Source organism: Mauremys mutica, chromosome 12, assembly GCF_020497125.1.
Source record: "Mauremys mutica isolate MM-2020 ecotype Southern chromosome 12, ASM2049712v1, whole genome shotgun sequence".
Taxonomy (NCBI): domain Eukaryota; kingdom Metazoa; phylum Chordata; order Testudines; family Geoemydidae; genus Mauremys; species Mauremys mutica.
Genome location: NC_059083.1, coordinates 31,609,498 through 31,622,992, shown reverse-complemented (window position 1 = coordinate 31,622,992; position 13,495 = coordinate 31,609,498). Strand labels below are relative to the sequence as shown.

General features: G+C 50.6%; 2 protein-coding genes across 2 annotated transcripts in view; both read left to right on the top strand.

Annotated features, from left to right (window-relative positions):
- Positions 1-13,198, top strand: part of LOC123345536 (zinc finger protein RFP-like) — a 56,256-nt gene extending 43,058 nt beyond the window's left edge. Inside the window, exon 7 of the mRNA XM_044982514.1 lies at positions 11,841-13,198. Coding sequence (XP_044838449.1) covers positions 11,841-12,349 — 509 coding nt within the window. The 3' untranslated portion in view covers positions 12,350-13,198. The remainder of the gene's footprint in view (positions 1-11,840) is intronic.
- LOC123345545 (E3 ubiquitin-protein ligase TRIM41-like) lies at positions 2,832-6,184 on the top strand. The gene is made up of 2 exons (XM_044982521.1): positions 2,832-3,380; positions 5,453-6,184. Exons 1-2 carry the CDS (start codon positions 2,964-2,966, stop codon positions 5,627-5,629), a joined length of 594 nt encoding a protein of 197 aa, XP_044838456.1. The 5' UTR covers positions 2,832-2,963; the 3' UTR covers positions 5,630-6,184.
- Positions 13,199-13,495: the final 297 nt, after the last annotated feature.

The window sequence follows — 13,495 nt, the reverse complement described above, 5'->3', positions numbered from 1 at the left end:
TCTCTGTCTATTTCTCTGTCATAATTAAAACACAGTTCTGGGAGTTCAGACTGGGGACGCTGTAATAATATGAAAGCCTTAAATCTCACCTCTCTTCTCCTTTCCTCTTCCAGACACTCTGCTGTCTGAACTGGAGAGAAAAAGGGGAAATCCCTAGGACCATTCAGACAGGGTGAGATTTTAGGAGAAGATTGTCTTTAAATTAGGAGAAAATTCCAGTGCAAAAATCTCCCTGGGATTGTAGCTAAAGTTACCAACCAAAGCGACAGTGGCCAGGACACAAAGCCCTAAAACTAGCCCATTTAGCAGTGAGGAGATCCAGGGGCACTGGAACAGGGTAGACCAGGGGCCATGGTGGTAAGGCCACTGAGCTCTGCCCATTTTTTGACATGGGCACAGTTTGGGGGCAGGAGGCCACTGCAAGCCTTGGGCACGTGCGGAGTGTCACAGGCAGTGGTAGTGCAGGGCAGGGCAGCTGATCAGCTCCTCCCCATAAGGAACAGCTCCTGCCCGCCGTGCCAGCTTCTTCCCAGTGCCAGCCCCTCTCAGTGGCCCCACCCCTGCACAGGCTGGGGGAGGGGCTGACTTTAGGGTGCACAGTCTGTGCTGTGCTGGGGCCCTATGTCCCGGGTCCAGGATGGGGCTGGATTTCACCTCCCCAACCCCGCTGCACTACATGTGCAGAGTACCCAGTTTTGGGGTGCAGTGACTGGCACTCAGGGTGACTGACCAAGTCACTCAGAGATTGATCCAAAAGCCTTTTATGTGAGTGGGAATCTTTCCTCTGCTTTCAAGAGGCACCAGGTCAGGGCGTGGGATCTTCTTGTGCCTTGGGGTCTCTGCTTGCAAAAAAAGTTTATTAACACTCTGGCTATCGACATCCCTGGGGAAGTAGCTGGTGAAGGTTTCTCAGTCATTGTTTGACACCAATTACTAAGATCCATTGTACGTTGAATTATAATTTTGATTGTTCAACCCCTAGTGACCACCCAATCAGCATCTTCACTGACATGAGCTGTGAATATCTAAGGGACACAGCCCTGAGCACCTGCCCCTTTGCCTTTCTCACCACCGCTGGATTTCAGTGTCTGTTCCTAGGTGGCTGCCCCCCCAGACTCTCCCAGGCCCCCTCTGTCTGTCCCCAGATCCCCTCCTGCAGCCAGGCTGGACAAGTGGCCTGAGAGCCTTGGGGACAGGAGATCTCTGGTTAGCCCATCCCCTGTACAGTGCAGGAGCCCCAGCGCCAGCTCCCTTCACACCCATTGCCATCTGCAGAGAGTCAGGAGTCCCCGAGAGCTGAGGAGACTTTGCAGGGAAACAGAAGCAGGAGCCGCCAGGCTAAGAACAGGGGTGACGGCTGCTGTCTTGGCCAGCACACCCAGCACTGAACCAGGGACCCCTAGATCTCTCTGTTTGTCCCACACCCTGTGCAGTGCAGGACCCCTAGTGCCATCTCCCCTCACACCCGCTGCCCTTGGCCACTGGGCCCCAGCCCTCACCTGGTGGGGAGGAGCTTGGTCTCAGTACAGCACTGAGTCCCTGGCCTCTCTGCTGGGACTGACAAATAGGGAGAAAATCAGTGCAGGCCTTGCTGGGTGTGGCCCTGTTGTTAGGCCTGAATAGAGATGTAGCACAAAACCAGTTATGGCAACCTGACCGAAGTCAGGCTAACAGTGGTTTCTGGGTAATCCCTGAGTGGAAAAATACTGAGATGCAGCATGTCTCACAAAGCACTGGGAAAAAGTGAGATAAGCGAGGGGCTGCATTCCTGGCATAGTCCCAGCTGTGCTGTGTTAGCAACAGTTTGTTTGAAGAACTGATAAGAAACCCCAGCCTCCCAGCGTCTTTACTCTCACTCCCTGGTTCAGTTTTCTGTCTGTTTTGTTTTCCTAACTTTTGGTGCTTGTTAAGAGATTATTAATCATCTAATGCTGTAAACACAGGGGACTAGGCATGCGTGTATATTAAAGGTATCTAGTTTCTAGTTGTTAGAAAAGCTGGGTCGGGGGGGTTGCTCAAGTGAATGATCTATGACACGATAGAACTGTCTATATAGGCTGATACTAAGATGTAAAGAGCAGCTGGTTCTCTCTGGAGATGGGCTGCTCTCTATTGATGCGTGCGCTTGTCAATAAAGAGCTTTTGATCGGACCTTGCTGGTGTTGCCTGTCTCTCTGCGGTCAGACAATGAACGTCGCCGTCTGGGTTTGAGTCCCCGACACTGTTACAGGGTCACCTGCCCCACTAGGGCCCAGGCTGAGATCCCAGCACATTCCACAGGCCCCGGAGCTGCCATCACATGGACTTTCAGCCTCTGCCCATGTGGTGGTGGGGGAGGAATTGGGTTATTGCCCTGGGGGAGCTGCTGGGGGAGGGAGGAGATTTAGCTGCCCACAGACAATTTTAGCACTTCTAAAGTTTCAACTTTTTGAATCTCAGTGTCCAGTGTCATTCAATAGTTATTGTCTGCCAAAATATTGTCTGAACTCCCATAATTTCCCACAGCTGTGAAAATTTTAATTGGTAACAATTGGAATGAAATGCTGGAACCCAGATTTTTGTGCAACTGTGAAAGTTTAGAGTAAATATAAAAATTGCTTAAAATGAGCATTATCTGTCAAAATTGTATAGTATAAAAAAAAAGAATTCCACTGAGTCTATCGCTCCTCAGACACACAGACCCTGCTCCAGCAGGCTCATCCTCACAGGGAGAGCTGACGTCCATGTGAAGCCCCAGTGACCTTCCCCACCAGCACAGGGGCTGATTGCCAGACCACAGCGCCAGTGGTAAATTTTTCACCACAACATCCAGGGCTGTAATTTTACAGTTAGGCCCCTTCCACCTGAACAAAGAGCAGGAGTCAGTTCCAGGAAGGGAAACACCCCCTTGCTGCTGCAGGCTGGGCATAGTGTGAACTCAGGAATGTGAAACAAAGCCTGTTACAAACTGCCCAGAGGGAGCCATGGCTGCAGAGAACCCCGTGGAAAGTCTCCAGGAGGAAGCAACATGTCCCGTCTGTCTGGAGTATTTCACAGAACCTGTCACTCTGGAGTGTGGGCACAATTTCTGCCGAGCCTGCATCGCCCAGTGCTGGGAGGGATCCAATACAGCAGCCTCCTGCCCTCAGTGCAGACAAACTGTGCAACAGAGAAACCTCAGGCCCAACAGGCAGCTGGCAAACATGGTGGAAATCGCCAAGCAACTGAGTTTACAGGCAGCAAAGGGAAGAGGAGGGGACGGGGTGTGTGGGGAACACCAGGAGGCTCCGAAACTATTCTGTGAAGAGGATCAAACCTCCATCTGTATGATCTGCAGAGAGTCCAGGGCTCACCGCGCTCACACTGTGGTTCCCATACAGGAGGCTGCCCAGGAGTACAAGGTAGGAACTGCTGTCCAGTCTAATGGATAATAACTTTGGATTTGAATTACAGGTTCATGGCATCACAAGTTTCCTGAGACAGGTGTAACTGCGTCACTCACCTGTGTGTAGCCTTCATTGCATGAAAGAGGTTGTACAAATTAATGATACTGCAGCCTGGCAAGAAAGGCAGCAGAAGGATTTAAAAATTGTCTGATGTGGGAAACTTTTCTCTGAGCAGCTGAAACCTTTTCAAACCCAGCTCCCACCAGTGAACTAAGGGAACTCTCTGCAGACCAGAAGTCATTAAATGACTAGTGAGGTTTGATTCACAAGAGCTGCAGGCCAGTCTATGTGGGAGTGCTGCCTTCAGGCTGGAGAAGGGGGAGTTACAAGCTGTGGCTGTTATTACTGACTGTGTCACAGTGTTTATTATTGTTATAGGCATCCCAGCAGCCCCTACAGCCCCCAGATGAGATCTGACCTCGATTGTGGGGGGCCCTGTAGAAAACCCAGTGAGGAACAATCCCTGCCCTGAGCCATTTACAATCTAACTTAGATGTGGGCAAACTACGGCCTGCGGGCCACATCCAGCCACAGGCCCATCCTGCTCGTCCCCTGATCTCCTGGCTGGGGAGGCTAGCCCCTCCCCGCTCCCATGTTGTCCCACCCCTGGTCTAACTGGACAAGAGAGACAAAAGGTGGGAGGGGAAACTGAGGCACAAAGAGGGGAAGTGATTTGTTCAAGGTGACTCAGTAGGTCAGTGTCAGAGCCAGGTATAAACCCCCATTTTTCCAAGGCCAAGCCCAGTGCCCTAACCACTAGGCTACACTGTCCCCCTCAGGAGCACGGAGCAATGATGACATGTGGACACTAGGAGGAAAAGACTCCTTGAGAAAAGCCCCAGACTCACCAGGGATACCAGGTTTCCCAGGGGGAACCTGAACTCCTGTGTTGCTCCATGAGGGGTTAAACTCAGATGCTACCGGTCTGGACTAGAGGAGATCACTGGGCTAAACGCTGCGTGGGACCCCGAGTACCTTCAGTCCGCACACAAAAGGGCTCCACGCAGCTCAGGTCCATTCCAAGTACCACTGGGATTACACTGGGTTGTAGCAAAACCAACCCCAGGCTGGAGGTGACCGCGGCCAGTCTGACCTGTTCTGTTGTGTACGTGGGCAAGGACCAGCCAGAGCTGTTCTGTTAGTTCTCCCAGGCAGCCTTTAGAAATCTCCCAGAATGCACTGCTTCCAGGATCTTTACCAGGGAATGGGACAGTGGGGACCTACCCAGAGGGCATTGCCACGGAAAGGATTTAGGGCAGCACTGGGGCAAATCCCAACAGTTCCTTATACAAATCTGCCTCATTAGGAGGGGCCCTGAGGCATCGCCAGAATATAGGACATCCCTATGCCTGCCTGCATGAGGCCCTCCCACACCTGAATCGATCAGCCTGCTTGGGCCCTCCCCCGCCTTTGTCAGCTCGACCCCACCTGCATCATTCTGCATGGAAGTGCCACTCACACCCCTGCCCCCACGCTCACTGGTGTCCTCCTGCATCCTCGGTCTCCTCTTCCCTCTTTTTCACTGGACGAAGCCACACCCAGTGCTGGGTGCCTACCAGACACGAATAGTGCTCCACAAAACTAGGACTGTGGAGCTTCCAAACAGACGAATGGCCTCCCGACGTCTCATGGGGTTTGCCCCGGTGCCTAGACCAGCTCAGCCCAACCAGTGAAGTCCCCAGGGCTTCAGGGCTGAAATCCCAGCCCATATTGAAAACCTGGTGGATTCTGGGATTTGTATCACTTTGTTCATTAAACCTCAAGAACAGATTTATTGATTCACCTCCATGTGACTCCAATGTCCTGCTATGCTCTGTACCACTCATCAATTCACAAATATCAATAATGCGTGGTTATAATTGAGATCTCTGTCTAATTACTAAAAAGACTGAATCTGAATTGGTAATGAGTCTGATAATGACACAAAGTGATTAGGACCAACAGTCATCTTGGATGAAAAAACGAAAAGCTCCACACCCCTCTCAACCATTCAGATTAAAGTTCCCAAATCATTTCTGTTTCTTCAGGAAAAAATCCAGACCCAATTGAAGACTCTGAGGGAAGAGCGAGAAAAGCTGCTGGGATTGAAAGTGACTGGAGAGGGGAAAAGCCAGGAGTATCTGGTAGGTGCCTGTTGTTATGAACCAGCAGGGACTGGCAGTGGGAGGTCTGTTTGGAGGCAGATTCCTGTGTGGCCTTGGTGAATGTGGGCTTGTGCGTGTTTCTCCATGACCATGGATTACTGAGTTAGATTTGTGCATAGACAAGCCCTAAGCTTCCATTTCAGCTGGTCAGTTAATGTCTCGCTCTTGTGACTTGCCCAGAAATCCCCCCCAAGTGAACTGAATGTCCCCATGAAGTGCTGTCCACTGGGTCTGGTCATTTTGTGCATTAACATGTTTGTTTCTTTTTTCTCCCCTGGTGTCTCTGTCAGTGTAGTGCTGAGTCCTGCCTCCTGCTGCTCTGGGTCTGAATTCCCAGAGACCATGAATGACATAATATGCTAACATGACAGACATGGAAACCTCCCTTTCAGAGATACAGGGGCTGAAGGGGAAGCTGTGAGAGAATCCTCTCCCTAGGGTAAAGTCAAATGTCAGAAATCTTAGGATTTTCAACAAAGTTCTCCTTCCTACACAGTCAGCTCTCCGTGAAAGGACCCCAGGCTACATCCATGTCCCTGACCAGCCCTTGCCCTATTTTCATACAGAGACAAACACAAACCGAGAGGCAGAAGATTGTGTCTGAATTTCAGCAACTGTGGCAGTTCCTGAAGGAACAAGAGCGACTCCTGCTGGCCCAGCTGGGGAAGCTGGATGAGGAGATTGTGAGGATCCAGAATGAAAATGTCAGTAAACTCTCCGAGCAGATTTCCCATCTCAGTGAGCTGATCAGTGAGCTGGAGGGGAAGTGTCAGAAGCCAGCGAGTGAATTCCTGCAGGTGAGACAGGGAGAAACAGAGGCACCAATTCCATGGGTGTTTAAGGGCTAGAGCACCCATGAAAAAAAATTAGTGGGTCCTTAGCACCCGTTGGCAGCCAGCTCCCCCCTCTACTCCTAGCACCTCATGCCCACCGATCAACTCCTCCCCCTCCCTCCCAGCACTTCCCACCTGCCTCAGTGGTAAGAGGGAGAGTGGGGGTGTGGCATTGGGGAAGGGGTGGAATCGGGGCAGGGCCTGGGGTTGAGCACCTCCAGGGACAAATTAGAAGCCAGCGCCTGTGGTTAGAAACATCCCAGATCCCCACACAGGGAAGGGAGGGCTCCTGAATCATAAGCACTGGAGCCAGCGGTCTGAGATCTGAGTGTAACTCGGCGTGTGCATTGCTGACATGTGAGTGACTATTGTTCTTTGCAGAGTTACAGACAGAGATCTTAGAGATGGAAAAGCCCCGTTAGCTCAGGGAATCCATGGCCCTTGGATCAGGGCAGGGCCTCTCTTCCCCATATTTGCAAAATCCCTTCCCTGGGATCCCCTATGGGAATCAAATGGAACTGACAGTCTTTCCTCTCTCTCTCTCCCTTCCCTCTAGGATGTTAGAAGCACCTTGAGCAGGTATGTGGCTCCCTCTCACTCCCCCTCGCACTTCACAATACTGGGAAAGGGCTTAATGGTGATGTTAGCACTGCATCTCCCCAGGGCTGTACAGAAAAATGTGCGGGAAAGGTCACATTCTAGATACAAATCTCTCTGATCAACTTCATCCAGAGGTTCTCACCCTTGCACAGAAAATTCTGGAATTCTCCATTCAGTGGGAAAGACTGACCTCAAGTATTTCCCAGAGATGTCACCTCCCTGGGGGACTGGCCTCCTCAGGATAGTGGAGATGGAATATGGTCCTGTCACTGCTGGGGCCCTGGTTACCATTCAGCCCAGGCCAGCAGTGGTCAAGAGTCTTTCCCACCTGAAGACTGTTTGGAGACCTGCGTGGAATGAGCTGGGGATGTGGGAGTTGGTGCCTCAGTCTAGTTCCTAGGGGACAGATTTCTGCAGCTGGGAAAAGCAGAGGAATTCTAACTCCAGGCCCATTAGAGCAGCGACTCCCTGGCAACCACTTATAATGAGTGTCACAATGAATTGTAATCACATGACATTGTTTCTCTCCAGGTGTGAGAAGAGGAAGTTGCAGCAGCCAGAGAAGATTTCTCCTGAACTGGAAGAGCGAGTCAGTGGTTTCTCCCAGAAAACTATTGCTCTACTGGAGGCTCTGAGGAAGTTCAAAGGTACCTAGAAGGGATCTAGGAGGGGAAACTGGGATAAGTGTCTGAGACTGTGGAAAGAGAATGGCTCTGGTCAATTGGTTCATAGTTAGATTATGCTTCTATTTAATTGTTGGATGAGAATGCCACACACTTAGGGTCCAAGACACTCAGACTAATTAATTCAACCCGTTATTTGTTCCAAAAGCATGTCTTGCCATTACAGTTACTGTTAAAGTAAGAAATGACAGACATACTGAAAGAAATACTGCCCACTTACCTTCTCCTGGGGCACAGGCAGGTCATGATGCATTTCTCCTATGATGCTCCTTACAATGTCTGACGTATTTTACACATCCAGATTATATATTTATTATCAGAGGGGTAGCCGTGTTAGTCTGGATTTGTAAAAGCAGCAAAGAATCCTGTGGCACCTTATAGACTAACAGACGTTTTGGAGCGTGAGCTTTCGTGGGTGAATACCCACTTCGTCGGATGCATGTAGTGGAAATTTCCAGAGGCAGGTATATATATGCAAGCAAGCTAGAGATAACGAGGTTAGTTCAATCAGGGAGGATGAGGCCCTGTTCTAGCAGTTGAGGTGTGAAAACCAAGGGAGGAGAAACTGGTTCTGTAGTTGGCGAGCCGTTCACAGTCTTTGTTTAATCCTGAGCTGATGGTGTCAAATTTGCAGATGAACTGGAGCTCAGCAGTTTCTCTTTGGAGTCTGGTTCTGAAGTTTTTTTGCTGCAGAATGGCCACCTTAAGGTCTGCTATCGTGTGCCCAGGGCGGTTGAAGTGTTCTCCTACAGGTTTTTGTATATTGCCATTCCTAATATCTGATTTGTGTCCATTTATCCTTTTCCTTAGGGACTGTCCAGTTTGTCCAATGTACATAGCAGAGGGGCATTGCTGGCATATGATGGCGTATATTACATTGGTGGATGGGCAGGTGAATGGACCGGTGATGGTGTGGCAGATCTGGTTAGGTCCTGTGATGGTGTCGCTGGTGTAGATATGTGGGCAGAGTTGGCATCGAGGTTTGTTGCATGGATTGGTTCCCGAGCTAGAGTTACTATGGTGTGGTGTGCAGTTACTGGTGAGAATATGCTTCAGGTTGGCAGGTTGTCTGTGGGCGAGGACTGGCCGGCCACCCAAGGCCTGTGAAAGTGTGGGATCATTGTCCAGGATGGGTTGTAGATCCCTGATGATGCGTTGGAGGGGTTTTAGCTGGGGACTGTATGTGATGGCCAGTGGAGTCCTGTTGGTTTCTTTCTTGGGTTTGTCTTGCAGTAGGAGGCTTCTGGGTACATGTCTGGCTCTGTTGATCTGTTTCCTTATTTCCTCGTGCGGGTATTGTAGTTTTGAGAATGGTTGGTGGAGATTTTGTAGGTGTTGGTCTCTGTCTGAGGGGTTAGAGCAGATGCGGTTGTACCTCAGTGCTTGGCTGTAGACAATGAATCGTGTGATGTGCCCGGGATGGAAGCTGGAGGCATGAAGGTAGGCATAACGGTCGGTAGGTTTTCGGTATAGAGTGGTGTTAATGTGACCATCACTTAGTTGTACCGTGGTGTCTAGGAAGTGGAACTCCCGTGTAGACTGGTCCAGACTGAGGTTGATGATGGGGTGGAAGCTGTTGAAATCGTGGTGGAATTTTTCCAGAGTCTCCTTCCCATGGGTCCAGATGATGAAGATGTCATCAATGTAGTGTAGGTAGAGAAGGGGCGTGAGTGGACGAGAGCTGAGGAAGCGTTGTTCCAGGTCGGCCATAAAAATATTGGCATGTTGTGGGGCCATGCAGGTGCCCATAGCGGTGCCACTGATCTGGAGATATATATTGTCATCACATTTGAAATAGTTGTGTGTGAGGATAAAGGCACAGAGCTCAGCCACCAGTTGTGCTGTGGCATCATCAGGGATACTGTTCCTGGCAGCTTGTATTCCATCTGTGTGTGGGATGTTTGTGTAGAGAGCCTCTACATCCATGGTGGCTAGGATGGTGGCTATATTTATTAGTTCTTTTCCAATCACCTTTGAATGTTATGAATAGGAAGTATCTTGTATAACTCATACACTACACACGCATGTGTGTTATGCATTGTAAGTATCTTCTAACTGGCAGGGCTTTTGCTGTCCAAGATACTTTCAAGTTATTCTTGTTTCTGATTCGTTCATTACCAGTCATTACACACTGATGTGCACGGGTCACTTTGACCCTTTTCTCCACATGGGATTTTTTGGACTTTGCTAACTGCTCCTGGGCAGCACATTGTGGGTGTCTGGTGTCTTTGACCACATTGTGTGGTCGAAACATCTCTTTGTCCCACAGGGGAACTTAATGAACACACCACTTAATAACAAGGTCACTTAAGGAAACATTTCCCTTATGTCAAATACATCGATTTCTGAAAATCTTACTTCATCATATAACAGAAAAGGTTCTACCAATCCCAAAGGGTCGGACACATTACTCCCCAGGTTAACAAATGTTTCAGATCTTACACAAATACACGCTACAGCCATTTCTTGTTAACGAAACTACACTTTATTAAAAAACAAAAGAGAGAGAGTATGGTTAAAAGATCAGTGTACATACAGACATGCGTTTGATTCATCGAGGTTCAGATTCATAGCGGAGATGGCGAGCTTTCTAGCTCTTCAGAAATAGTTCATAGTCCAGTGTCCAATATCACCTTGAGGGTGTACCAGCATAACTGGGACGTCAGTCTTACGACTCAAACTTCCCCTGATGAAACCTAAGCAGATCTGGGATGACAGAATCAGGACCCAAGGATCTTTTCTACAATTTCATGTCTTTTGACAAGTTGGGAGTTCACAAGGATGTTGGGCCCATTGCTGGGAGATGCCTGAATGAGAGAGGAAAGAGGTTTCAGACCTTTTCACATTAAATACCTGAGTGTGTCTCCGTCTCTTTCTGTGTCATGATGAAAACACAGTTCTAGGAGATCAGAGTGATGATACTGTTATAAAGATGAAGCCTGAAATCTGACCTCTCTTATCCTTTCCCCCTCCAGACACTCTGCCGTCTGCACTGGAGAGAAAAAGAGGGGAACCACTCAGAGCACACAGACAGGGTGAGATTGGAGCCTCTTCCCTGCACTGGCCCCTCTCAGCAGTCCCACCCCTGCTCCTCTTCCCCCGAGACCCTGCCCCTGGCCAGGCCAGAAACCAGAGCTGGGCTCCCACCCAGGGAGCCCGAGCGGCCCTGTTGAGCCCTGCACCCTCCACCTGCTCTGGATGGAGCACCCCGGGGAGCGTGTACATGGGACTGGGACTGCTCTCAGGCCCGCAGAGACCCACCCAGGACAGGTGGAGGGTCATGAGCTCTCCCCAGCAGGCAATGCTCCCAGGGGTCAGGGACTTGGTGGGAAGAGGAGTAATGGGGCAGGGCCACGGAGTATGCGGGGCCGCCAGTGGTGGGACCTCGTGCCCCACCCCCAACTTCTACCAAGGGTCCGGAACTCCTGGGGAGATCCCAAGCCAACATCACATTCCAGTGAGCGGGGACCTGGGCTGGGGGCTGCTCTTAGGCCCCCCCAGAAACCCATCCTGGGCAGGTTTTAATAAGGAAACAGATCAACAGTGCCACCTCCTACTCTATGGTTTTAAGCAGATCTTCCCCAATGCTGCACCTTCCTCTCTGTTCCCTGGCCTGGGAGTGGAGGCTGCCTTAGGGGAGGGAGTTTCTCTCTGGGGTATAAAGCTGGTACCGGCCTCCTCTGCTCCCTGCTCAATAAAAGCTTCTGATCCCTTCCTGGATGTGTCTGTGCCCCTGGGAATGGAGCAGCCCCAGCAGAGGGAACAGGGAGCTGAAGCTTCTGGAAGCAAATGAGAAACACACTAGGCCCGGGTCTATGCTAAGGGGTGGGGGAGGTTGAGCTAAGATACTGCCCCTCCCCCATCGACTCCGCTTCCGCTCGCGGCGGGGGAGAACCGGAGTTGACGGGGAGAGAGCTCGGGGATCAATTCATCTCGTCTAGACTAGATTCTATAAATTGATCCCCGATAGATTGATCACTACTCTGAGGAGCTGCAGTAACCTCCCTGCTCAGTCTCAGGTGCCCAGGACAGAGGCAGCTCCCTGGGATCCAGGACTGACCCAGCCAGGACGGGGCTGCTGGGGAGTTTGAGAAATGGTCCCAGCTTCCCCCAGGGCCGAGCTCTGCCCCTAACGCTCTGATTCTCTCTCCCCAGCGAATGTGACTCTGGATCCAGACACGGCTCATCCCAACCTCGTCCTGTCTGAGGATCGGAAAAGTGTGAGATGGGGAGACAGACGGCAGCGACTGCCCAAGAACCCTGAGAGATTTGATACTTGTGGTTGTGTGCTGGGCTGTGAGGGATTCACCTCGGGGAGACATTGCTGGGAGGTGGAGGTGGGGGGTGGGCTATTCTGGGCTGTGGGGGTGGCCAGAGAGTCTGTGAGGAGGAAGGAAGGGTTCAGCCTTAGCCCTAAGGGGGGGATCTGGGCTTTGCAGTGGCTGGGTCAGTTCTGGGCTCTCACCTCTCCTGAGACCCCCCTGCCCCTGAGCCGGTTCCCCAGCAGGATCCGGGTTTGTCTGGACTGTGACCGGGGGCAGGTGACATTTATCGATGCTGGTGACGAGGCCCCGATCTTCACTTTCCCGCCGGGCTCCATCCCTGGGGAGAGAATCCGACCCTGGCTCTGGGTGGGGGGATCCCGGCTCAGCCTGTGTCCCTGAGACACACAGGGGAGGGGCTGGGGAATAGCTCACTGGAAGCCCTGAGATCAGTCTCTCTAGCCTCACACACCCTTGTCTCTATGACCTCTCCCTGTGGCCTTTCTATCATCCCGTCTCTATGATCCTGGAGGCTCCTGTGTGGTAGAGAAGCCAATCCCATCACTGACCCAGGGACTGTGCAGCCTGTTTGCTCCTGTCCTCTATGATCCAGGAGGACTCTGGGGATCCTGGGTCAGACAGTGCCACTGAGACATCGTGGGGAAGAGCCCACTGAGAATGGAAAAATGGGTTTCTCTAGCCAAGTAATCCTAGCCCCTATGCCCTGGAGGACTCCTGTCTACCCAACCTCTGGCCTCTTAGCTCTGTGACTCCTGGAAGCTCCTCCCCCTCTCTCCCTGCAGCACCAGATATGGGAGGGGAAGGGGTGAAGAACTTCTGGGGGTGCAGGAGGAGAAAAGAGGTTTTACCATCAATGCAATAAATCCACCTCCAGGAGAGGCAGTAGTTAGAGCAACAAAAAATTTTCCCTTGAGCAGTCTGCATCTACATCAGGTGTTAGATTGACCTAACTACATCACACAGGGTGTGTAAGTTTTCACAGCTCTGAGCAGTTGTCATAACTATAAAGGGAAGGGAACAGCCCTCCAGTGTACAGTACTATAAAATCCCTCATTGCCAGAGACACCAAAATCCTTTTTTACCTTTAAAGCGTTAAGAAGCTAGGAAACCTGGCTGACACCTGACCCAAAGGACCAATAAGGGGACAAGATACTTTCAAATCTTGGTGGGGGGAAGTCTTTTGTTTGTGCTCTTTGTTTTGGGGGTTGTTCACTCTTGGGACTTAGAGGGACCAGACATCAATTCAGGCTCTCCAAATCTTTCTGAACCAGTCTCTCATGTTTTAAACTTGTAAGTAACAGCCAGACAAGGCATGTTCCTTTTTGCTGAGACGATTTTACCTCTGTTTGCTGTAACTTTGAATCTAAGGCTAGAAGGGGTTCCTCTGGGTTGTATGAATCTGATTACCCTGTAAAGTGTTTTCCATCTTGATTTTACAGAGATTATTTTTACCTTTCTTTCTTTAATTAAAAGCTTTCTTTTTAAGAACCTGATTGATTTTTCCTTGTTTTAAGATCCAAGGGGATT

What these genes read in the sequence shown, in the direction of transcription:
- LOC123345545 (XM_044982521.1), top strand. Translation starts at nt 2,964, where the DNA reads ATGGCTGCAGAGAACCCCGTGGAAAGTCTCCAGGAGGAAGCAACATGT. An exon ending in AGGCTGCCCAGGAGTACAAG is followed by an intron (nt 3,381 to 5,452) that starts GTAGGAACTGCT and finishes CTGTTTCTTCAG; the next exon opens with GAAAAAATCCAGACCCAATT.